This window comes from Zosterops lateralis, assembly GCF_965231275.1.
Source record: "Zosterops lateralis genome assembly, chromosome: 1".
Classification (NCBI taxonomy): Eukaryota; Metazoa; Chordata; class Aves; order Passeriformes; family Zosteropidae; genus Zosterops; species Zosterops lateralis.
The window spans coordinates 2,179,865-2,204,813 of NC_139762.1; the positions used below are offsets into that span (position 1 = coordinate 2,179,865).

General features: G+C 38.8%; 1 protein-coding gene across 1 annotated transcript; it reads left to right on the forward strand.

Moving 5' to 3' along the window:
• Positions 1 to 23,386, forward strand: TMIE (transmembrane inner ear). The gene is made up of 4 exons (XM_083858102.1): positions 1 to 1,719; positions 5,960 to 6,077; positions 13,312 to 13,461; positions 22,379 to 23,386. Exons 1-4 carry the CDS (start codon positions 1,633 to 1,635, stop codon positions 22,756 to 22,758), a joined length of 735 nt encoding a protein of 244 aa, XP_083714228.1. The 5' UTR covers positions 1 to 1,632; the 3' UTR covers positions 22,759 to 23,386.
• The last annotated feature ends 1,563 nt before the right edge of the window (positions 23,387 to 24,949 follow it).

Below are 24,949 nucleotides of genomic sequence, written 5' to 3' on the forward strand. Positions count from 1 at the left end.
AAACCATTTCCCTTCCTCCTAAAAATCCTAAAAATCCCTAAAAAATCCCAAATCCAGCGGTCAGGAGATCTCAGACACCTCAGGCACCTTTAACTCTTTCCTTTCCCCCTAAAAATCCTAAAAACGACCCCAAAAATCCCAAATCCGGCCCTGGGGAGATCCCGGACACTTCAACACCTTAAACCATTTCCTTTCCTCCTAAAAATCCTAAAAAACCCCTTAAAATTCTCAAATTCGTCCCTTAAGGAGCTCCCGGACACTTCAGGGACCTTTAACTCTTTCCTTTCCGCCTAAAAATCCTAAAAACGACCTTAAAAATCCCAAATTGACCCCAAAAATTCCCAAATCCGGCCCCAAAAATCCCAAATCCGCCCCTTAAGGAGCTTCCAGAGTTCCCTGTGCAGCTCAGGCACCTTTAACTCATAAAAAATCCTAAAAAAATCCTAAAAATGACCCAAAAAATCCCAAATCTGCCCCTAAGGAGATCCCAGACACCTTTAACCCTTTCCTTTCCTCCTAAAAATCCTAAAAAAAGCCCCAAAAAATAATTTTTTTTTTTTTTTTTTTTTTTTTTTTTAGATTTTCATTTTTATTTTTCTTATTTTTATTTTTCATTTTGATTTTTTTTAACTTTCATTTTCGGGTTTTTTAATATTTTTTTTTTATTTTGATTTTATTGTATTTTTAATTTTTATTTTCATTTTTAATTATTGTTTTGATTTTAATTTTTATTTTCATTTTTATTTTTCTTATTTTTATTTTCTTAGAGCAAAAAAAAGAAACCCTTAAAAAACAAAAAGATTTTTAAAGAAAAAAACCCTTAAAATATTTTTTATGTTTTATTTTTTTATTTTTTATTTTTATTATTTTTTAATTTTTTTATTTTTATCTTTATTTTTAGTTTTATTTTTTTAATCTTTATTTTTAGTTTTATTTATTATTTTTATTTATTATTTTTCATTTTTATTTTCATTTTCATTTTTCTTATTTCTATTTTCTTAGAGCAAAAAATATCCCTTAAAAAAGAAAAGGATTTTTAAAGAAAAAAACCCTTAAAACAAATTTTTTTATATTTTTTTATTATTTTTTATTTTTCATTTTTCATTTTTTTAATTTTTTTTTTAAATTATTTTTCATTTTACATTTTTTAAATTTTTAATTTTTATTTTTTATTTTTCATTCTTATTTCTTATTTTTGATTTTAATTTTTTTTCTTTTTATCTTTATTTTTTAGTTTTATTTTTTTATCTTTATTTTTATTTAAATTTATTTTTATTTATTTTTTTCATTTTTATTTTCATTTTCATTTTTCTTCTTTTTATTTCCTTAGAGCAAAAAAAAAAAAAAAAAATCCCTTAAAAAACAAAACCCTTTTTAAAGAAAAAAAAAACCCTTAAAACACTAATTTTTTTTAAAAAAATTAATTTTTAATTCCCTTTTTTTCGTTTGTCGCTTTTCCCCTTTGGGGGCCCCTCATTAATGAATTAATTAATTCATTACCGCCCCCGCGCGGTGCACGACGGGAAATCCCATTAAAAACACCCCGGCCCTTCTTTGCCCTTAAAAAAAACCCAAAAAATCCCAAAATTGAGGAAAAAAAACATTAAAAATTTTAAATTTTAAAAGGGAAAAATGACCTTGGAGGGCCCGAGGGGATTTTGGGGATTTTCGTGTCTCGTTTTGGCCCCGCCCAGAGCGAGCCTGGCCCAGCTCATCGAGGTAAAAAATGGGATAAAAATGGGATAAAAATGGGAAAATAATGGGAATTTAGGGGGGAAATAATGGGGATAAAGGGGGGAAATAATGGGAATGAGGCAGGAAAAAATTTGGATTAAAATGGGAAGAATATTGGGATTAAAGGGGGAAAATTTTGGAATAAAGGGGGGGGGGAATGGGGAAAAAAGAGGGAAAAATATTGTGAATAAAGGGGGGAAAATGGGAATAAAAGGGGGGGAATGGGGAAAATGGCGGGAAAATATTGGGAATTAAGGGGGAAAATATCGGGGATGAGGCAGGAAAAAATTGGGATTAAAATGGAGAAAATACTGGGAATAAAGAGGGGAAATATTGGGAATTTAGGGGGGAAAATATTGGGAATTAAGGGGGAAAATTTTGGGATAAAACGGGGGAAATATTGGGATTAAAATGGGAAAAATATTGGGGATAAAGGAGGGAAATAATGGGAATTAAGCAGGAAAAAATTGGGATTGAAATGGGGGAAAATGGGGGAAAAAGAGGGGAAAATATTGGGAATTTAGGGGGGGGAATATTGGGAATAAAGGAGGAAAAAGTGGGAATGAACCAGGAAAAATATAGGAAATTAAGGGGAAAAATAATGGAAATAAAGGGGGGAAAATTTGGGGATAAAGGGGGAAAAAATGGGGAAAATATTGGGAAATTAGGGGGGAAATAATGGGAATGAAGCAGGAGAAAAATGGGATTAAAATGGGAAGAATATTGGGATTAAAGGGGGAAAATTTGGAATAAAGGGGGGAAATGGGAATAAAAGGGGGGGGAAATGGGGAAAATGGCGGGAAAATATTGGGAATTAAGGGGAAAAATATCGGGGATGAGGCAGGAAAAAATTGGGATTAAAAAGGGAAAAAATGCGGGAAAAAGAGGGGGAAATATTGGGAATTTAGGGAGGAAATAATGGGGATAAAGGGGGGAAATAATGGGGATAAAGGGGGAAAATATTGGGATTAAAATGGGAAAAATACTGGGAATAAAGAGGGGAAATAATGGGAATAAAGGGGGGGGAAATTTGGATTAAAATGGGAAAAATGGGGGGAAAAAATTGGGAATTTAGGGGGGAAATAATGGAAATTAAGGGAGAAAATTTAGGGATAAAGGGGGAAAAAATCTGGGAATAAAGGAGGGAAATAATGGGAATTTAGGGGGAAAATGGGGGAAAAAGGGGAAAATAATGGGAATAAAGCAGGAAAAAAGGAGAATTAAGGGGGGAAAATAATGGGGAAAAAGGGGGAAATAATGGGGATAAAGGGGGGAAATAATGGGGCAAAAATGGGATAAAAATGGGGAAAAGTGGAGGAAAATATTGGGAATTTAGGGGGGAAATAATGGGAATAAAGGGGGAAAATATTGGGGGGAAAATGGGAAAAATATTTGAGATAAAGGAGGGAAATATTGGGAATTTAGGGGGAAAAAAAGGGGGGAAAACTGGGAATTTAGGGGGGAAATATTGGGGATAAAGGAGGAAATATTGGGAGTTAATGGGGAAAATAATGGGAATTTAGGGGGGAAATAATGGGATTTTAGGGGAGAAATAATGGGAATAAAGGGAGAAAATTTAGGGATAAAGGGGGAAAAATTTGGGGGATAAAGGAGGGAAAAATGGGCATAAAAGGGGGAGAAATAATGGGAATAAAGGAAGGAAAAATGGGAATAAAAGGGGGAAAAATATTGGGAATTAAGGGGAAAAATAATGGGAATAAAGCAGGAAAAATATGGGGGAAAGGGTGGAAAATATTGGGAATAAAAGGAAAAATATTGGGAATTAAGGGGGGAAATAATGGGGATAAAGGGGGGAAAATTTGGGGATAAAGGAGGAAAAAATTTGGAATAAAGGGGGAAAAAATGGGAATAAAGCAGGGGAAAAAAGGGATTAAACCAGGAAAAATAATGGGAATGAAGCAGGAAAAATATTGGGATAAAGGAGGGACAAAACGGGAATAAAACAGGAAAAATATCGGGAATAAAGGGGGGAAAATGGGAATAAAGCAGGGAAAATATTGGGATTAAAATGGGAAAAATGTTGGGGATAAAGGAGGGAAAAAATGGGATTAAAGGGGGGAAAACATTGGGATTAAAGGGGGAAATATTGGGAATAAAGGGGGAAAATACTGGGAATAAAGGAGGAAAAAAATAGGAATAAAGGAGAGAAAAATTTGGAATAAAGAAGGAAAAAAAGGGAATAACAGGGGGAAAATGGGAATTAAGGGAGAAAATATTGGGAATAAAGGGGGGGAAAAGTGGGATTAAACCAGGAGAAATAATGGGAATGAAGCAGGAAAATTATTGGGAATTAAGGGGCAAAAATTGGGTAAAAAAGAGAGAAAAATTGGGAATAAAATAGGAAAAAGTGGGAAATTAGAGGGAAAAAATTGGAATTAAAGAGGGAAATATTGGGATTAAAGAGGGAAAAATAATGGGAATAAAGCAGGAAAAATATTGGGAATAAAGGAGGAAAAATTAAGAATTAAAAGGAGAAAAAATTGAAAATAAAAAAGAAAAATAGTTTGGAATAAAGCGGAAAAAATATTGGGAATAAAAGGGGGGGGGGAAATAGGAATAAAGGAGGGAAAAAATGGGAATTAAGTGGGAAAAAATTGGGAATTTGGGGTTGGGATTTAAGGTGGATCCGAGGAGTTTTTTGGGAATTTTTTTGGGAATTTCTGGTATTTTCTGAAGGGAAAAAATTGGGAATTTTGGGTCAAAATTGTAGAATTTGCACCAAAATTGGGATTTTTTTTTTCCGTAATTTGAGGAGCAAAAATTTAAAAAAATCCAGAGAATGATCCCAAAAAAATCTGATTTTTGCTGGAAATTCACCCGGGAAATGTTTGGAATTAATTTGGTTTTTCCTTCCTGGTTTTATTTCCTGGAATTTTGTAAAAAAAATTGGGAATTTTCAGGGAATTTTAAAAAAAAAATTAGTTTTTTTTTTTTCTGAGGATGACTCTGCATTTCCTGTGGAAAAAAAAAAAACCTGGGAATTATCCAGGAGGGAAATTCCTGCCTGGAAAAAAATAAAATAAAATAAAATTAACTAATTAACCCATTAATCTGTCCCCAGGCCACCAAGAAGAAGCCGGAACCGGTGACATCATAACTCTAAAAATATGGTCTTAATTAATGGATTAATTAACCAAGTAACCAATTAATCTGTCCTAATGAATCAATTAATGAACTAATTAATTAATTATTCTGTCCCCAGATCACAGCGGCGCCACCCAAGGAGAATCCAAAGCCAGTGACGTCATAACTCTAAAAATATGGAATTAATTAATGGATTAATGAACTAATTAACCAATTAATCCGTCCCCAGGTCACCGTGACACCAATGGAATTAATTAATGGATTAATGAACTAATTAAGTAATTAATTAATGTGTCCCCAGGCCATGATGGCACCGCCCAAGGAGAAGCCAGTGATGTTGATATAAAATGGAATATAAACTATGAAATATATGAAAATATAGAATTTTTTAATAAAATATATATAAAAATACAAAATTAATTCATGAATTAATTAATGAAATAATTAATTAATGTGTCCCCAGGCCATGACGGCACCTCCCAAGAAGAAACCGGACCCGGCGACATCAATACAAAACAAAATATAAACTATGGAATATATAAAAATATAGAATATTTAAATAATAATATATAAAAAACATGGAATTAATGTATTTATTAATTAACAAATTAACTAATTAATGTGTCCCCAGGCCGCGATGGCACCGCCCAAGAAGCCGGACCCGGTGACGTTGATATAAAATGGAATATAAAATATGAAATATATGAAAATATAGAATATTTAAATAATAATATATAAAAAACATGGAATTAATGTATTTATTAATTAACAAATTAACTAATTAATCTGTCCCCAGGCCACAACAGCGCTGCTCAAGAAGAAGCCGGACCCGGTGATATAAAATGAAATATAAACGATGGAATATATGAAAATATAGAATACTTAAATAATAATATATAAAAAATACGGAATTAATTAATGAATTAATTAACCAATTAATTAATTAACATGTCCCCAGGCCACCACAGCCCCTCCCAAGAAGTAGCTGGAGCCATCAATATAAAATGGAATATAAACTATGGAATATATAAAAATAGAGAATATTTAAATAATAATATATGAAAATATGGAATTAATGTATTTATTAATTAACTAATTAATTAATTATTGTATTCCCCAGGCCACCACAGCCCCGCCCAAGAAGAAGCCGGACCCGGTGACGTCGGAGACCGTGGTGATCTGGGGGCTGCGCCTGTGGCAGGTGGTCGGGATCTTCGCCCTCTTCGTGCTCTCCATCAGTGAGTCACCAATTCCCGGAATTCCCGGAAATCCCAGAATTCCTGGAAGTCTCAAAATTCCAAAAAAAGTCCCAAAATTCCCAGAATTTCCTTGGGAAAAATGTCCCAAGAATGGGCAAAGTTGGGTTGGGAATCTTCAGTCATTGATTTGTTTGGGGATGACCCAGAGGAGAAATTGCAGGAGAATTCTCAGAATTAATTCCTAGAATTCCCAGAATTCCCAGAACTCCAGGAATTCTTGGAATTCCCAGATTTAAAAAAAAAATTTCCAGAATTTTCTCAGGAAAAATGTCCCAGGAATGCACAAAGTTGGGAATTTCTGGTTGGAATTATCGTGGATTCGTCTCAGGCTCACCCAGAGAAGAAATTCCAGGAGAATTCCCAGAATTAATTCTCAGAAATCCCAGATTTCCTGGAACTCCTGGAATTCCCAGAATTAAAAAAAAAAAAAAAAGTCCCAAAATTCCCAGAATTTCCCTGGGAAAAATGTCCCAGGAACGGGCAAAGTTGGGAATCTCCCATTGTGGATTTGTCTGGGGATGACCCAGAGGAGAAATTCCAGGAGAATTCCCAGAATTAATTCCCAGAATTCCTGAATTCCTGGAATTCCCAGAATCAATTAGGGAATATTTTGGGTGGGAATCAGGGAATGTTTCGGGAATCATGGAATGTTTTAGGGTGGAAATCATGGAATGGTTTAGGTGGGAATCAGGGAATGGTTTGGATTGGGAATTATGGAATGTTTTGGGTTGGAATTTGGGAATGCTTTGGGAATCAGGGAATGCTTTGGGAATCAGGGAATGCTTCGGGCTCAAAATCAGGGAATAATTCGGGCCGGGAATCAGGAAATGCTTTGGGAATCTTGGAACACTTTGGGTTGGGAATTCTGGAATATTTTGGGTTGGGAATCAGGGAATTCTTTGGGTTGGAAATCCTGGAATTGTTTGAGTTGGGAATCCAGAATTTCTTCGGGTTGGGAATCAAGGAATGTTTTGGGAATTATGGAATTCTTTGGGTTGGCAATCGGGGAATGTTTTGGGAATCAGGGAATGTCTTGGGTTGGGAATTTGGGAATGCTTTGGGTTGGGAATCCTGGAATTCTTTGGGAATCAGGGAATGTTTGGGTTGGAATCCTGGAATGTTTCAGGTCAGGAATTACGGAATGTGTTGATTTGGGAATCGTGGAATTGTTTTCTTGGGAATCAGGAAATTCTTTGGGTTGGAACTTAGGGAATGTTTTGGGAATCGTGGAATGCTTTGGGTTGGGAATCAGGGAATTCTTTGGGTTGGGAATCAGGGAAAGTTTTGGGAATCATGGAATGCTTTGAGTGGGAATCAGGGAATGTTTGGGTTGGGAATCTGGGAATGTTTTGGGAATCAAGGAATGCTTTGGGTTGGAATCATGGAATGCTTTGGGAATTATGGAGTTCTCTGGGTGGGAATTGGGGAATGATTTGGGTTCAGAATCCTGGAATGCTTTGGGTTCAGAATCCTGGAATGCTTTGGGTGAGAATTATGGAATTTGCTTGGGAATCCTGGAATTCTCTGGTAACTGGGGAATGTTTTGCATTGGGAATCAGGGAATGTTTTGGGTTGGGAATCCTGGAATTGTTTGCTCGGGAATCAGAGATTTCTTTGGGTTGGGAATCAGGGAATGCTTTGGGAATTGTGGAATGCTTTGGGTTGGGAATCAGGGAATGTTTTGGGAATCATGGAATGTTTTAGGTGGGAATCCTGGAGTGCTTTGGATTGGGAATTATGGAATGTTTTGGGTTGGGAATCATGGAATGCTTTGGGAATCAGGGAATGTTTTGGGTCTGTCCTGGAATTGTTTGCTTGGGAATCAGGGAATTCTTTGGGAATGATGGAATTCTTTGGGTTCATAATCGAGGAATGTTTTGGGTATCAGGGAATGCCTTGGGTTGGGAATCATGGAATTCTTTGGGAATCACGGAATGCTTTGGATTGGGAATCCTGGAATGTTTTGGGTTGAGAATCAGGGAATGTTTTAGGTTGGGAATCTGGGAATGTTTTGGGTGGGAATCAGGGAATGTTTTGCGAATCCTGGAATGCTTTGGGGTGGGAATTATGGAATGTTTTGGGTTCAGAATCGTGGAATGCTTTGGGTGAGAATTATGGAATTTGCTTGGGAATCCTGGAATTCTCTGGTAACTGGGGAATGTTTTGCATTGGGAATCAGGGAATGTTTTGGGTTGGGAATCCTGGAATTGTTTGCTTGGGAATCAGGGATTTCTTCGGGTTGGGAATCAGGGAATGTTTTGGGCTGGGAATTTGGGAATTCTTTGGGTTGGGAATCCGGGAATTCTTTGGGAATCAGGGAACATTTGGGTTGGAATCCTGGAATGCTTCAGGTCAGGAATTACGGAATGTGTTGAGTTGGGAATCCTGGAATTGTTTGCTTCGGAATCAGGAAATTCTTTGGGTTGGAACTTAGGGAATGTTTTGGGAATCGTGGAATGCTTTGGGTTGGGAATCAGGGAATTCTTTGGGTTGGGAATCCTGGAATTGTTTGCTTGGGAATCAGGGAATTCTTTGGGAATGATGGAATTCTTTGGGTTGGCAATCAAGGAATGTTTTGGGAATCAGGAAATATCTTAGGTTGGGAATCATGGAATTCTTTGGGAATCACGGAATGCTTTGGGTTGGGAATCTTGGAATATTTTGGGTGGGAATTATGGAATGTTTTGGGAATCATGGAATGCTTTGGGTTGGGAATCCTGGAATGTTTGGGGTTGACAATCAGGGATTTCTTCGGGTTGGGAATCAGGGAATGCCTTGGGTTGGGAATCATGGAATTCTTTGGGAATCAGGGAATTCTTTGGGTTGGAAATCCTGGAATATTTTGAGTAGGAATTATGGAATGTTTTGGGACTCCTGGAATGTTTTGGGTCGGGAATCCAGGAATTCTTTGGGTCAGGAATTATGGAATTCTTTGGGTCAGGAATGACCCTTCCAGCTCATTTCCCTCCCAGCCCTCTGGATATTCCCAACAAAAGGAATTTTTGGGGGGTTTTACCACTGGAATGTTTGAAATTCCAAGATTTTTCCACTTGGTTTTAGCAGGAATTTTAAACTTCCAGGATTTATAACTTGGAAATGTGGAGGGAAAAAAATCCGGGAAAATCGATTTAGAATATTCCAAGGGGAAAAGGGATCCAGAGGAATGATCCGAGTGTGAATCCTGATCCCAGAAATTCCGGAATGAGCAGATGAAGGAAGTCACAGCCTGGTTGTTTCCATGGGGAACAGGGGATTGAAATTCCCAAATCCGGGAAAAATCCAGAATTCCGGAATCAGGGAAAATTCCAAATCCCAAAATTATAGAAATAATTTGGAATTATTTTGAATTTCCAAAGCAGTCAAAATCCCTAAATTCCAAAATTAGGGAAGCAACCTGAATTCTAAACCGAGAAAAATTCCCAAAATTCCCAAACCAGGCAAAATCCCAAATTCCCCAAATTCCCAAGGGTTGCTCCTGATCCTGTTGGATTTTCCCACTTCTTTATCCTGGGAATTTGGGGTTTTTTTCCAAGGGAATTCCTGGTTTTGGAATAATCCCAGAATTCTCTGGATTCCTTTCAGATTTTTTTGGGAATTCTGGAATTCCTGAGGGATGGAATTGGGAATTCCCAGGGATTTCCAAGGTGGAATTTGGAATGGCCCAAACTCCGCCCCCATCCCTGATTTGGGATGAAAAATCCATGGAAAAACTGGGAATTGGGAAAGGGAATGAAATGTAAAAATAAGGAATTAAAAATAGAAATAAAAAATTAAAATTAGAAATAAATAGAAAAATAAATAAGCCAAAATATAATAAAGAAATATAAAATAAATTTATCCATGTAATATTTTATAGTATTTGTAATGTGAATTTTTAAATGTGTTTTTGCATAAAAAATATACAATAAATATAAAATAAATGTGAACGTTGAATAACGGGAATAAACGCAAAAGTAGAAACTTAAAAATAGAAAATTGCACGTAAAAGATATAAATTAAATTAGTAATTAAATTAAAATTAAATTCAATGTAGAATATTAATTTTTTTTTAAAAAAAACAAAATAGGAAAAGAGGAAATTAAAACAGAAATAAATAGAAAAATAGAGAATTAAACTATAGAAAGAAATACAAAAATAAAAAATGAAAATAGAAAATTAAACATAAAATATGACATTAAATTAAATTATAATTAGATTAAACATAGAATATAAAATTTTTAAAACAGAACAAAAGAGGAAAATGGGAAAATAAGAAATAGAAAATAATAATAAAAAAATTTAAACAATAGAAAAAAACCCCAAAATTGAAAATTAAAAATATGAAATTAGGCATTAAATATAGAGTATAACTATTTAATATATTATTAATATAAATTATTATTAGAAAATAATGTAATTAATTTATTGATATTAATATGATAATATAACTAGTATAATTATATTATATTTAATAATTTAACATTTTATATTATATTATCTATAGCATTATTAATATAATAATATTATCATTGATACTTTCATATTTTATTTTTAATAATAACAATAATAACAATAATACTAATAAATTAATATAATTTATAGATTAGATTTATAAAAATTAGATTTAATGATGAAATAAAAAATAAATCAATCCAGAAATGGGATCCAGGTGTAACTCCCAGCACATTCCACAAGGTGGCGCCATCTCATTAAAAAAAATTTCCCAAAATCCCAAATTTTCTCCCTTTTCTCATTTCCCGGGAAAACAAACGAAATCCCGACAGAAAAGGGAATCCTGGGAATGCAAAACCAGGATAAATTGGGGTTTTTTCCCCCCTGTAATTCAGGGGATTTTCATTTCTCTTGGACCCAAATTTTTCAGGATCCCAGCGGAGAGAATTCCCTGTCAGGTCCGGCTCTTTTCCTGGAATTCCTCAGGATCCCCATTTCCCTTTTCCAATAACTCACCTGGAATTCCACATTTCCCATTCCCAGTTAAATCCTCATTTTTCTCTCTCCATTCCAAATAACTCCTTCAGAATTCCCTGGTAATCCCAATCCCAGTTCAATCCTCATTTCTCTCTCTCCATTCCCAGGAACTCCCCCAGAATTCCTCATTTTCTTCTCCCATTCCCAATAACTCCCTGGAATTCTCTGTTAATCCCATTCCCAATAACTCACTCAAAATTCCAATAACTCCCTCAGAATTCCCCATTTCCCATTCCCAATAACTCACCCACAATTCCCTGTTTCCCATTCCCAATAACTCACTCCAAGATCCCAATAACTCCCCCAGAATTCCCCATTCCCAGTAACTCCCTGGAATTCCCCATTCCCAAAAACTCCAAGAACTCCCTGTTAATCCTATTCCCAATAACTCCTCGAGAATTCCCCATTCCCAATAACTTCCCCAAAATTCCATGTTTCTCATTCCTAATAACTCACCCAAAATCCCAATAACTCCCTGGAATTCCCCATTTTCCCATTCCCAGTTCAATCCTCATTTCTCCCTTTCCATTCTCAGTAACGCACCCAGAATTCCTCATTTTCCTCTCCCATTCCCAATAACTCACCCAAAATTCCGTATTTCCCATTCCCATTCCCAGTTCAATCCTTGTTTCTCCCTCTCAGTTCCCAACAACTCCCCCAGAATTCCACATTTCCTGCTCCCAAAATCTCCCTGGAACTCCCCAAATCCCAAATAACTCCAGGAATTCCATGTCCATTACCATGTCCATGTTTCCCATTCCTAATAACTCACCCCAAGATCCCAATACCTCATCCAGAATTCCACATTTCCCACTCCCAATAACTCACCCAGAATTCCTCATTTTCCTCTCCCAAAATCCCAATAACTCCGGGAATTCCATGTCATTCCCATTTTTCCCAGTCATCACCCTGTGCTGCATCTTCAGGTGCCGCGTCCCTCTCCCAATCCCAGTTCAACCCTAATTTCTCCCTCTCAATTCCCAACAACTCCCCCAAATTCCACATTTCCCATTCCCAATAACTCCCCCACAATTCCAAATTTCCCACTCCCAGAATTCCACATTTCCCTCTGCCATTCCCAGTTCAATCCTCATTTCTCCCTCTCAATTCCCCAGAGCTCCCCCTGAATTCCGTGTTTCCAATTCCCAATAACTCACCCAAAAATCCTAATAATCCCCCCAGAATTCCACATTTCCCATTCCCTGAAACTCCCCCACAATTCCCCGTTTCCCATTCCCAATAACTCCCCCAGAATTCCTCATTTTCCTCTCCCATTCCCAATAACTCCCCAGAATCCTCCATTTCCAACTCCTAATAACTCACCCACAATTCCCAGTTAATCCCATTCCCAGTAACTCCCCCACAATTCCCCATTTCCCATTCCCAATAACTCCCACAGAATTCCTCATTTTCTTCTCCCAAACCCCCAACAACTCTCAGAATTCCACAATTCCCATATTTCCCATTTTTCCAGTCACCACCCTGTGCTGCATCTTCACGTGCCGCGTCCCTCTCCCATTCCTCTCAATTCCCAATAATTCCCCAACAATTCCACATTTCCCATCCCAATAACCCCCTGCAATCCCCCAAAACCCCAATAACTCTGGGAATTCCACAATTCCCATGTTTCCCATGTTTCCCAGTCATCACCCTGTGCTGCATCTTCAAGTGCCGGATCCTTCTCCCATTCCTGTTTAAATCCTCATTTCTCCCTCTCAATTCCCAACAACTCCCACCAGAATTCCATATTTCCCATTCCCAATAACTCACCCAAAATCCTAATAACTCCCCCAGAATTCCACATTTCCAGTAACTCCAAGAATTCCCTGTTAATCCCATTCCCAATAACTCCTCGAGAATTCCCCATTCCCAATAACTTCCCCAAAATTCCATGTTTCCCATTCTTAATAACTCACCCGAAATCCCAATAACTCCCCGGAATTCCCTGGCGATCCCATTCCTGTTTAAATCCTCATTTCTCCCTTTCCATTCCCAATAACCCACCCAGAATTCCTCATTTTCCTCTCCCAAACCCCCAACAACTCTCAGAATTCCACAATTCCCATATTTCCCATGTTTTCCAGTCATCACCCTGTGCTGCATCTTCACGCGCCTCATCCCTCTCCCGTTCCTCTCAATTCCCAACAACTCCCCAACAATTCCACATTTCCCATCCCAACAACTCCCTAGAACTCCCAAAAATCCCAATAATTCTGGGAATTCCGTGTCATTCCCATTTTTCCAGTCATCACCCTGTGCTGCATCTTCAAGTGCCGGATCCCGCGCACGCGGAAGGAGATCGAGGCTCGTTACGCGCAGCGCAAGGCGGCCAAATCCTACGCCGACAAACTGGACACGGTGCCGCCCCTCGGGGAGCTCACTGACATTCCTGGAGGTAATTCCCGATTTTTATTGGGATTCTGGGAGGGCAAAATCCATCAATGAGCTCAGTGACATCCCCAGAGGTAATTCCTGGGTTTTTATTGGGAGTTCTGGGAGGGCAAATCCATCAATGAGTCCCTCATTTCGCTCACCGACATCCCTGGAGGTAATTCCCGATTTTTTATTGGGATTATGGGAGTGTCAAATCCATCAATGAGCTCATCGACATCCCTGGAGGTAATTCCCGATTTTTTATTGGGATTCTGGGAGCTCAAAGTCCCTCAATGAGCTCATTGACATTCCCAGAGGTAATTCCCGATTTTTTATTGGGAATTCTGGGAGCCTGGAGTCCCTCATTGAGCTCATCAACATTCCCGGACACAATTCCCACTCTTTTTTGGGATCGTGGGAGCACAAATTCCTTTAATGATCTCACTGACATCCCTGGAGGTAATTCCAAGGTTTTTTGGGAATTCTGGGAGGGCAAAATCCATCAGTGAGCTCAATGACATCCCTGGAGGTAATTCCGGGATTTTTTGGGAATTCTGGGAGCCTGGAGTCCCTCACTGAGCTCATCAACATCCTCAAACACAATTCCCACTCTTTTTTGGGATTGTGGGAGGGCAAAATCCATCAATGAGCTCATTGACGTCCCTGGAGGCAATTCCTGGTTTTTATTGGGATTAGGGAGTGTAAAATCCATCAATGAGTCCCTCAATGAGCTCTGGAGGTAATTCCTGGGTTTTTTGGGAATTCTGGGAGGGCAAAATCCATCAATGAGCTCAGTGACATCCTCAGGTGTAATTCCAGGGTTTTTGGGATTAAGGAGTGTAAAATCCCTCAATGAGCTCACCAACATCCCCGGAGGTAATTCCCGATTTTTATTGGGATTCTGGGAACTCAAAGTCCCTCAATGAGCTCATTGACATTCCCAGAGGTAATTCCCAAGTTTTATTGGGAATAGGGAGTGTCAAATCCATCAATGAGGTCAGTGACATCCTCAGAGGTAATTCCTGGGTTTTTTGGGAATTCTGGGAGCCTGGAGTCCCTCATTGAGCTCATCAACATTCCTGGACACAATTCCCACTCTTTTTTGGGATCGTGGGAGCACAAATTCCTTTAATGATCTCACTGACATCCCTGGAGGTAATTCCAGGGTTTTTTGGGAATTCTGGGAGGGCAAAATCCATCAATGAGCTCAGTGACATCCCTGGAGGTAATTCCGGGATTTTTTGGGAATTCTGGGAGCCTGGAGTCCCTCATTGAGCTCATCAACATCCTCAAACACAATTCCCACTCTTCTTTGGGATTGTGGGAGGGCAAAATCCATCAATGAGCTCATTGACGTCCCTGGAGGCAATTCCTGGTTTTTATTGGGATTAGGGAGTGTAAAATCCATCAATGAGTCCCTCAATGAGCTCTGGAGGTAATTCCTGGGTTTTTTGGGAATTCTGGGAGGGCAAAATCCATCAATGAGCTCAGTGACATCCTCAGGTGTAATTCCAGGGTTTTTTTGGGATTAGGGAGTGTAAAATCCCTCAATGAGTTCACCAACATCCCCGGAGGTAATTCCCGATTTTTTATTGGGATTCTGGGAACTCAAAGTCCCTCAATGAGCTCATTGACATTCCCAGAGGTAATTCCCAAGTTTTATTGGGATTAGGGAGTGTCAAATCCATCAATGAGCTCAGTGACATCCCCGGAGGTAATTGCTGTGTTTTATTTGGGAATTCTGGGAGCCTGGAGTCCCTCATTGAGCTCATCAACATTCCCGGACACAATTCCCAGTCTTTTTTGGGATTGTGGGAGCACAAATTCCTTTAATGATCTCACTGACATCCCTGGAGGTAATTCCAGGGTTTTTTGGGAATTCTGGGAGGGCAAAATCCATCAATGAGCTCAGTGACATCCCCAGATGTAATTCCGGGTTTTTTTGGGATTAGGGAGTGTAAAATCCCTCAATGAGCTCACCAACATCCCCGGAGGTAATTCCCGATGTTTTATTGGAATTCTGGGAGCTCAAAGTCCCTCAATGAGCTCATTGACATTCCCAGAGGTAATTCCCAAGTTTTATTGGGATTAGGGAGTGTCAAATCCATCAATGAGCTCAGTGACATCCTCAGAGGTAATTCCTGGGTTTTTTGGGAATTCTGGGCGCCTGGAGTCCCTCATTGAGCTCATCAACATTCCTGGACACAATTCCCAGTCTTTTTTGGGATTGTGGGAGCACAAATTCCTTTAATGATCTCACTGAAATTCCTGGAGGTAATTCCGGGATTTTTTGGGAATTCTGGGAGCCTGGTGTCCCTCACTGAGCTCATCAACATTCCCGGACACAATTCCCACTCTTTTTTGGGATTGTGGGAGCACAAATTCCTTTAATGATCTCACTGAAATTCCTGGAGGCAATTCCTGGGTTTTTTTGGGAATTCTGGGAGGGCAAAATCCATCAATGAGTTCACCAACATCCCCAGATGTAATTCCAGGGTTTTTTTGGGATTAGGGAGTGTAAAATCCATCAATGAGCTCACCAACATCCCCAGAGGTAATTCCCGATTTTTTATTGGGATTCTGGGAGTTCAAAGTCCCTCAATGAGCTCAGTGACATCCCCAGAGGTAATTCCCGATTTTTTATTGGGAATTCTGGGAGCCTGGAGTCTCTCATTGAGTTCATCAACATTCCTGGACACAATTCCCAGTCTTTGTTGGGATTGTGGGAGCACAAATTCCTTTAATGATCTCACTGACATTCCTGGAGGTAATTCCTGGGTTTTTTGGGAATTCTGGGAGGGCAAAATCCATCAATGAGCTCAGTGACATCCCCAGAGGTAATTCCTGGGTTTTTATTGGGAATTCTGGGAGGGCAAATCCATCAATGAGTCCCTCATTTCGCTCACCAACATCCCTGGAGGTAATTCCTGTTTTTTATTGGGATTATGGGAGTGTCAAATCCATCAATGAGCTCATCGACATCCCTGGAGGTAATTCCCAATTTTTTATTGGGATTATGGGAGTTCAAAGTCCCTCAATGAGCTCAGTGACATCCCCAGAGGTAATTCCTGTTTTTTATTGGGAATTCTGGGAGCCTGGAGTCCCTCATTGAGCTAATCAACATCCTCAAACACAATTCCCAGTCTTTTTTGGGATTGTGGGAGCACAAATTCCTTTAATGATCTCACTGACATCCCTGGAGGTAATTCCAGGGTTTTTTGGGAATTCTGGGAGGGCAAAATCCATCAGTGAGTCCCTCATTGAGCTCACCAATATCCCCGGAGGTAATTCCTGTTTTTTACTGGGATTAGGGATGGCAAAATCCATCAATGAGTCCCTTATTGAGCTCAGTGACATCCCCAGAGGTAATTCCTGATTTTTATTGGGAATAGGGAGTGTCAAACCCATCAATGAGCTCAGTGACATCCTCAGAGGTAATTCCTGGGTTTTATTTGGGAATTCTGGGAGCCTGGAGTCCCTCATTGAGCTCATCGACATTCCTGGACACAATTCCCACTCTTTTTTGGGATCGTGGGAGCACAAATTCCTTTAATGATCTCACTGACATCCCTGGAGGTAATTCCTGGGTTTTTTGGGAATTCTGGGAGGGCAAAATCCATCAATGAGTTCACCAACATCCCCAGATGTAATTCCAGGGTTTTTTTGGGATTAGGGAGTGTAAAATCCCTCAATGAGCTCACCAACATCCCCGGAGGTAATTCCCAATGTTTTATTGGAATTCTGGGAGCTCAAAGTCCCTCAATGAGCTCATTGACATTCCCAGAGGTAATTCCCAAGTTTTATTGGGATTAGGGAGTGTCAAATCCATCAATGAGCTCAGTGACATCCTCAGAGGTAATTCCTGGGTTTTTTGGGAATTCTGGGAGCCTGGAGTCCCTCATTGAGCTCATCAACATTCCCAGACACAATTCCCACTCTTCTTTGGGATTGTGGGAGCACAAATTCCTTTAATGATCTCACTGAAATTCCTGGAGGTAATTCCGGGATTTTTTGGGAATTCTGGGAGCCTGGTGTCCCTCACTGAGCTCATCAACATCCTCAAACACAATTCCCACTCTTCTTTGGGATTGTGGGAGGGCAAAATCCATCAATGAGCTCATTGACGTCCCTGGAGGCAATTCCTGGTTTTTATTGGGATTAGGGAGTGTAAAATCCATCAATGAGTCCCTCAATGAGCTCTGGAGGTAATTCCTGGGTTTTTTGGGAATTCTGGGAGCCTGGAGTCCCTCATTGAGCTCATCAACATTCCCAGACACAATTCCCACTCTTTTATGGGATTGTGGGAGCAGAAATTCCTTTAATGAGCTCAGTGACATTCCTGGAGATAATTCCCGATTTTTTGGGGGATTCTTGGAGCTCGAAATCCCTCAATGAGCTCATCAACATTCCCAAAGGTAATTCCCACTTATTTTTTGGAATTCTGGGAGCCCAAAATCCCTCCACGACCTCACTGACATTCCCAGAGGTAATTCCCACGCTTTTTTTTTTTTGGGATTTGGGATCCCAAATCAAGATCAACCCCCCCAGTGAGGACTGAGGGTTTTATTGGGATCAAATCCTTCAGAAAAATGGGAATTTTCCCATTGATTCGAGTCAAAATCATTAATTTATTCCCAAATTAAGGTCGGAAAATCCCCTCAAATCCATCAAATTCCCAAAAAAATTTCCAATTTTTTTGAATCTTTCCTTTGTTGGTGATTCCAAAACTTCCCAATCCCAAATTGTTCTTCCAATTAGGATTTTTTTTTTTTTTTTTTTTTTTCTCTAATATCCAATCCAAAATTTCCTCGGAAAACCGGAGACTGGAAAAGGTTTGGATAAAATATAAGGGGGAAAAAAATTGGGGAATATTAGCAGAAAAAAAATTTTGGGGAATATTAAGGGAAAAAATATTTGGGAATATTTGGGGGGGAAAAAAATCGGGGAATATTAAAGGCAAAAAAATTTGGGGAATATTCAGAGGAAAAATAATTTGGGGGAATATTAGAGGGAAAAAAAGTGAGAATATTAAGGGAAAAAATATTAGAAGGAAAAAATTTTGGGAATATTAAGGGGAAAAAAATCTGGGGAGAACATTAGGGGGGAAAAATTTAGGGGAATATTTGGGGACAAAAAATTGGGGAATATTAGAGGGAAAAAAATTTGGGAAAATTAGAGGGAAAAAATTTTGGAATATTTGGGGGAAAAAATTTGGGGAATAATAAAATTCTGGGAATATTAAGGGAAAAAATATTTGGGGAATATTAGGGGGAAAAATATTTGGTGAAAAAATATTTGGGGAATATTAAGGGAAAAAATATGGGGGAATATTGGGAGGAAAAAAAGTAGGGAATATTAGGGAAAAAAATCTGGGGAATATTTTGGGGAAAAATTTGGGAATATTAGAGGGAAAAAATTTGGGAATATTAAGGGAAAAAAAAATTGGGAATATCAAGGGAAAAAAAATTGGGAATATTAGAAGGGAAAAAAAATTTGGGATATTAAAATTTTGGGAATATTAAGGGAAAAAATATTTGGGGAATATTAGGGGGAAAAAATTTGGTGAAAAAATATTTGGGGGATATTAAGGGAAAAAAATATGGGGGAATATTGGGAGGAAAAAAAATTAGGGAATATTAGGGAGAAAAATTTGGGGAATATTAAAGGAAAAAAAAAATTGGGGAATATTACGGGAAAAAAAATCTGGGGAATATTTGGGGGAAAAATTTGGGAATATTAGAGGGAAAAAAATTGGGAATGTTAAGGGAAAAAAATTGGGAATGTTAAGGGAAAAAAAATTGGGAATATTAGAAGAAAAAAAATTTGGGGAATATTAAGGGGAAAAAAAGTCTGAGGAATATTTGGGGGCAAAAAAATTGGGGAATATTAAACTCTGTGGAATTATTTTTTTGAAAAAAAAAAAAAAGAAAAAAAAAAAAAAGAAAAAAAGAAAAATCCATTCCCAACCTTCCATTCCTGTCGGGGGAATTTCACCCAAAAAATTAAAAATTTGGGAATTTTAAACCGGAATTTCACATTCATCAAAACCCCTTTGAGCCGAGAAATCCCAGGAAATTTTGGAATTCCAAATTTCTGGAATTTTCTTCTCTTTCTGGAATATTTTCTCCTCCTCCTGCTGCTCTCACTGTCCTCTCCCGATCCCGTAGGAAATCCCGAAAATCTCCTCCCTCCCTCCGGCCCAGCGCGAGCTCTGCGGGCCCTGCCCGTGCTCAAGGAAGAGGACGAGATGCTGCTCCAGGGAATTTGAGGAATTCTTCCCTAAACCTTCTCTATTTTCCATGGATTTGATGTTTCTCCTTTCCTGGATTTTTCCTGGGTATTTTTCCCTCTTTTCTGGGTCTTTCCGGGAGCTGGAATTCCATAAAATCCCATCAAAACGACGTTTCCGTAATTTGGGATTTGCTGCTCCAATCCATGGGGAAGAGGCAGATCCCAACACTGAAAATTTGGAATTTAGGAATTGAGGAATTTGGGAATTCCTTGGAGAAATTGACTCCGACACCAACAAAATTCAGAATTCGGAGTTGAACGACGGGAATTTCCACAAATCCCAGGATTTCCCACCCAAAATTGGGAATTCCATGAATCGATCCTTGTCCTTGGGGCAAATCCTGATGGGACCAGATGGATTCTCCAAGGAATTTCAGGAATTCTTCCCTAAATCTTCTCTTTTTTTTCCATGGATTTGCTGCTTCTCCAGTCCTGGACTTTTCCTGGGTTTTTTTCCCTCTTTTCTGGGTCTTTCTGGGAGCTGGAATTCCATAAAAATTGAAATTTCGGGATTTGCTGCTTCTCCATTCCTGGATTTTTTCCTTTTCTCCTCAATATATTTTTATGGGGGTTTTTTTGTTCCTCTTTCCCGTGTCTCCAAGAGCTGGAATTCCATAAAAATGGAAATTTTGGGATTTGCTGCTCCAATCCATGGGGAAGAGGCAGATCCCAACACTGGAGGAAATTCGGAATTGAGGAATTTGGGAATTCAGGAATTGAGGAATTTGGGAATTCCTTGGAGAAATTGACTCCGACACCAACAAAATTCAGAATTCAGAGTTGAACGTCGGGAATTTCCACAAATCCCGGGATTTCCCACCCAAAACTGGGAATTCCATGGATCAATCCTTGTCCTTCCACTCAATCCTTGTCTGTCCTTGGAGCGAATCCTGATGGGACCAGATGGATTCTCCAAGGAATTTCAGGAATTCTTCCCTAAATCTTCTCTTTTTTTTCCATGGATTTGCTGCTTCTCCAGTCCTGGATTTTTCCTGGTTTTTTTTTCCTCTTTTCTGGGTCTCTCTGGGAGCTGGAATTCCATAAAAATTGACATTTTGGGATTTGCTGCTTCTCCTTTCCTGGATTTTTCCTTTTCTCCTCAACATCTTTTGATGGGTATTTTTTCCTTCCTCTTTCCTGTGTCTCCAAGAGCTGGAATTCCATAAAAATGGAAATTTTGGGATTTGCTGCTCCAATCCATGGGGAAGAGGCAGATCCCAACACTGGAGGAAATTGAGAATTGAGGAATTTAGGAATTCAGGAATTGAGGAATTTGGGAATTCCTTGGAGAAATTGACTCCGACACCAACAAAATTCAGAATCCTGAGTTGAACGTCGGGAATTTCCACAAATCCCAGGATTTCCCACCCAAAACTGGGAATTCCATGGATCAATCCTTGTCCTTCCACTCAATCCTTGTCTGTCCTTGGAGCGAATCCTGATGGGACCAGATGGATTCTCCAAGGAATTTCAGGAATTCTTCCCTAAATCTTCTCTTTTTTTTCCATGGATTTGCTGCTTCTCCAGTCCTGGACTTTTCCTGGGTTTTTTTCCCTCTTTTCTGGGTCTTTCTGGGAGCTGGAATTCCATAAAAATGGAAATTTTGGGATTTGCTGCTTCTCCTTTCCTGGATTTTTCCTGGGTTTTTTTCCCTCTTTTCTGGGTCTCTCTGGGAGCTGGAATTCCATAAAAATTGACATTTTGGGATTTGCTGCTTCTCCTTTCCTGGATTTTTCCTTTTCTCCTCAACATCTTTTGATGGGTATTTTTTCCTTCCTCTTTCCTGTGTCTCCAAGAGCTGGAATTCCATAAAAATGGAAATTTTGGGATTTGCTGCTCCAATCCATGGGGAAGAGGCAGATCCCAACACTGTAGGAAATTTGGAATTGAGGAATTTGGGAATTCAGGAATTGAGGAATTTGGGAATTCCTTGGAGAAATTGACTCCGACACCAACAAAATTCAGAATCCTGAGTTGAACGACGGGAATTTCCACAAATCCCGGGATTTTTGGCCATAAATTGGGAATTCCATGAATCAATCCTTGTCCTTCCACTCAATCCTTGTCTGTCCTTGGAGCGAATCCTGATGGGACCAGATGGATTCTCCAAGGAATTTCAGGAATTCTTCCCCAAATCTTCTTTTTTTTTTTTTTTTTTCATGATTTTGTTTCTTCTCCATTCCTGGATTTTTCCTGTTTCTTCAACACCTTTTGATGACTTTTTTTTTTCCTCTTTCCTGTGTCTCTTTGGGAGCTGGAATTCCATAAAATCCCATAAAATCATCCTTTTGGGATGAGACATTTTTCCAAGGAATTTCAGGAATGATTCCCTGAATTTTCTCTTTCCCACGGGGATCTTTCAACTCTTGGATTTTCTGCTTCTCCATTCCTGGATTTTTCCTAATTTTTCCTTTCCAAGAGAATTTTTTTTTATTTTCTATTTCTCCATTCCTAAAAAAAAAAAAAACCCCAAAAAACCTCCAAATCTTCAATCAGCTGAATGGGAAAATCCCCAATAGGAATTTTTTTCTTTTTATCCCGAATTTCCAACTGGAATTTTTGACAATTCCCGAGTCGTTGAATCCACATCAATCCCTTCCCTGATTTTTATTTTTATTTTTATTTTATTTTTATCTTTGGAAAAACAGCTCAGGGGGCGGAAGAGAAAAAAGAGGAAGAAATTCCCAGCGTGTCGGGAAAAGTGGACAAAGCTCAGGGGAAAAAAGACGGATCCAAAAACTCCAAGAAAAAAGAGGGAGAATCCAAGGAAGAATCCAAGAAGGACGGGAAGGACGGAGGGAAAAAAAAAGAAGGAGAAAAAGGGGAAAAAAAAGGGGAAAAAGGAGGAAAAGAGGAAAAGGAAAAAGGAGGAAAAGAGGAAAAGGAAAAAGGAGAAAAAGGAGGAAAAGAGGAAAAGGAAAAAGGGGAAAAGGGAAAAGAAACGAACGACAAAAAACAAGGGAAAAAAGGGGAAAAAGAAGCTGGAAAATCCACTGGGAATTCCAAAGCTCCGGCAAAGAAGAAATGAACTCTGGGAATTCCAGAACTGGAATTTTATTTTTTGGGGGAATTTTCCAGAACTTGGAGCAGAAATTCCTGTGGAATTTCACTGGATTCGTGGATTTATTCCCGTTTGGAGATGGGGATCGGGCTCTTCCCAAGGAAAATCGGGAATTTTTTAAAGGAGAATTTTGAGCTGGAACGAGAATGAGGAGTTTGGGAACGCTCAGGGATGAGGAAAGGAAAACAGGATTCATCCCAAATTTCTTCTTCTGGAGGAGGAAAAAGATTGGAAATTAGAAAAGATTGGGAAAAGTTGGATAAAAATTTCCTGGAAAATCAACATCCCCTCCTTGTTGGGAATTTTTGGGATTATGGAAATTCCCAGGAAAATCCCAAACATGGAATTCTCCAAAGGGAAATCAACGTCTCCACCTCATTGGGAATTTTAGGGATTTTGGAAATTCCCAAATTCCAAATATGGAATTCTTCAAAGGGAAATCAATGTTTCCTCCTCCTGGGGAATTTTAGGGATCATGGAAATTCCAGGAAAATCCCAAACATGGAATTCTCCAAAGGGAAATCAATGTCTCCTCATTGGGAATTTTTGGGATTGTGAAAATTCTGGGAAAATCCCAAATATGGAATTCTCCAAAGGGAAAATCAACATCTCCTCACTGGGAATTTTTGGGATTATGGAAATTCCAAGAAAATCCCAACTATGGAATTCTCCAAGTTGGAAATCAATGTTTCTTCCTGGGGAATTTTAGGGATTTTGGAAATTCCCAAATTCCAAATATGGAATTCTCCAAAGGGAAATCAACATCTCCTCACTGGGAATTTTTGGGATTATGGAAATTCCCAGGAAAATCCCAAACAAGGAATTCTCCAAAGGGAAATCAATGTCTCCTCATTGGGAATTTTTGGAATTATGGAAATTCCCAGGAAAAACCCCAAATATGGAATTCTCCAAGGGGAAATGAATGTTTCCTCCTGGGGAATTTTTGGGATTGTGGAAATCCCAGGAAAATCCCAAATATGGAATTCTCCAAGGGGAAATCAATGTCTCCTCATTGGGAATTTTTGGAATTATGGAAATTCCCAGGAAAAACCCCAAATATGGAATTCTCCAAGGGGAAATCAATGTTTCCTCCTGGGGAATTTTTGGGATTATGGAAATTCCAGGAAAATCCCAAATATGGAATTCTCCAAAGGGAAATCAATGTTTCCTCCTGGGGAATTTTTGGGATTGTGGAAATCCCAGGAAAAACCCCAAGTATGGAATTCTCCAAGGGGAAATCAATGTTTCCTCCTGGGGAATTTTAGGGATTATGGAAATTCCGGGAAAATCCCAAATATGGAATTCTCCGAGGGGAAATCAATGTTTCCTCCTGGGGAATTTTTGGGATTGTGGAAATCCCAGGAAAAACCCCAAATATGGAATTCTCCAAAGGGAAATCAATGTCTCCTCATTGGGAATTTTTGGAATTATGGAAATTCCCAGGAAAAACCCCAAATATGGAATTCTCCAAGGGGAAATCAATGTTTCCTCCTGGGGAATTTTAGGGATTATGGAAATTCCAGGAAAATCCCAAATATGGAATTCTCCAAAGGGAAATCAACGTCTCCTCATTGGGAATTTTAGGGATTATGGAAATTCCCAAATCCCAAACATGGAATTCTCCAAGGGAAAATCAACATCTCCACCTTGTTGGGAATTTTAGGTATTTTGGAAATTCCCAAATTCCAAATATGGAATTCTCCAAAGGGAAATCAATGTCTCCTCATTGGGAATTTTTGGAATTATGGAAACTCCAGGAAAATCCCGAACATGGAATTCTGCAAGTTGGAAATCAACGTTTCCTCCTGGGGAATTTTTGGGATTATGGAAATTCCAAGAAAATCCCAACTATGGAATTCTTCAAGTTGGAAATCAATGTTTCTTCCTGGGGAATTTTAGGGATTTTGGAAATTCCCAAATTCCAAATATGGAATTCTCCAAAGTGAAATCAACATCTCCTCATTGGGAATTTTTGGGATTATGGAAATTCCCAGGAAAATCCCAAATATGGAATTCTCCAAAGGGAAATCAATGTCTCCTCATTGGGAATTTTTGGGATTATGGAAATTCCGGGAAAATCCCAAATATGGAATTCTCCAAAGGGAAATCAATGTTTCCTCCTGGGGAATTTTTGGGATTGTGGAAATCCCAGGAAAAA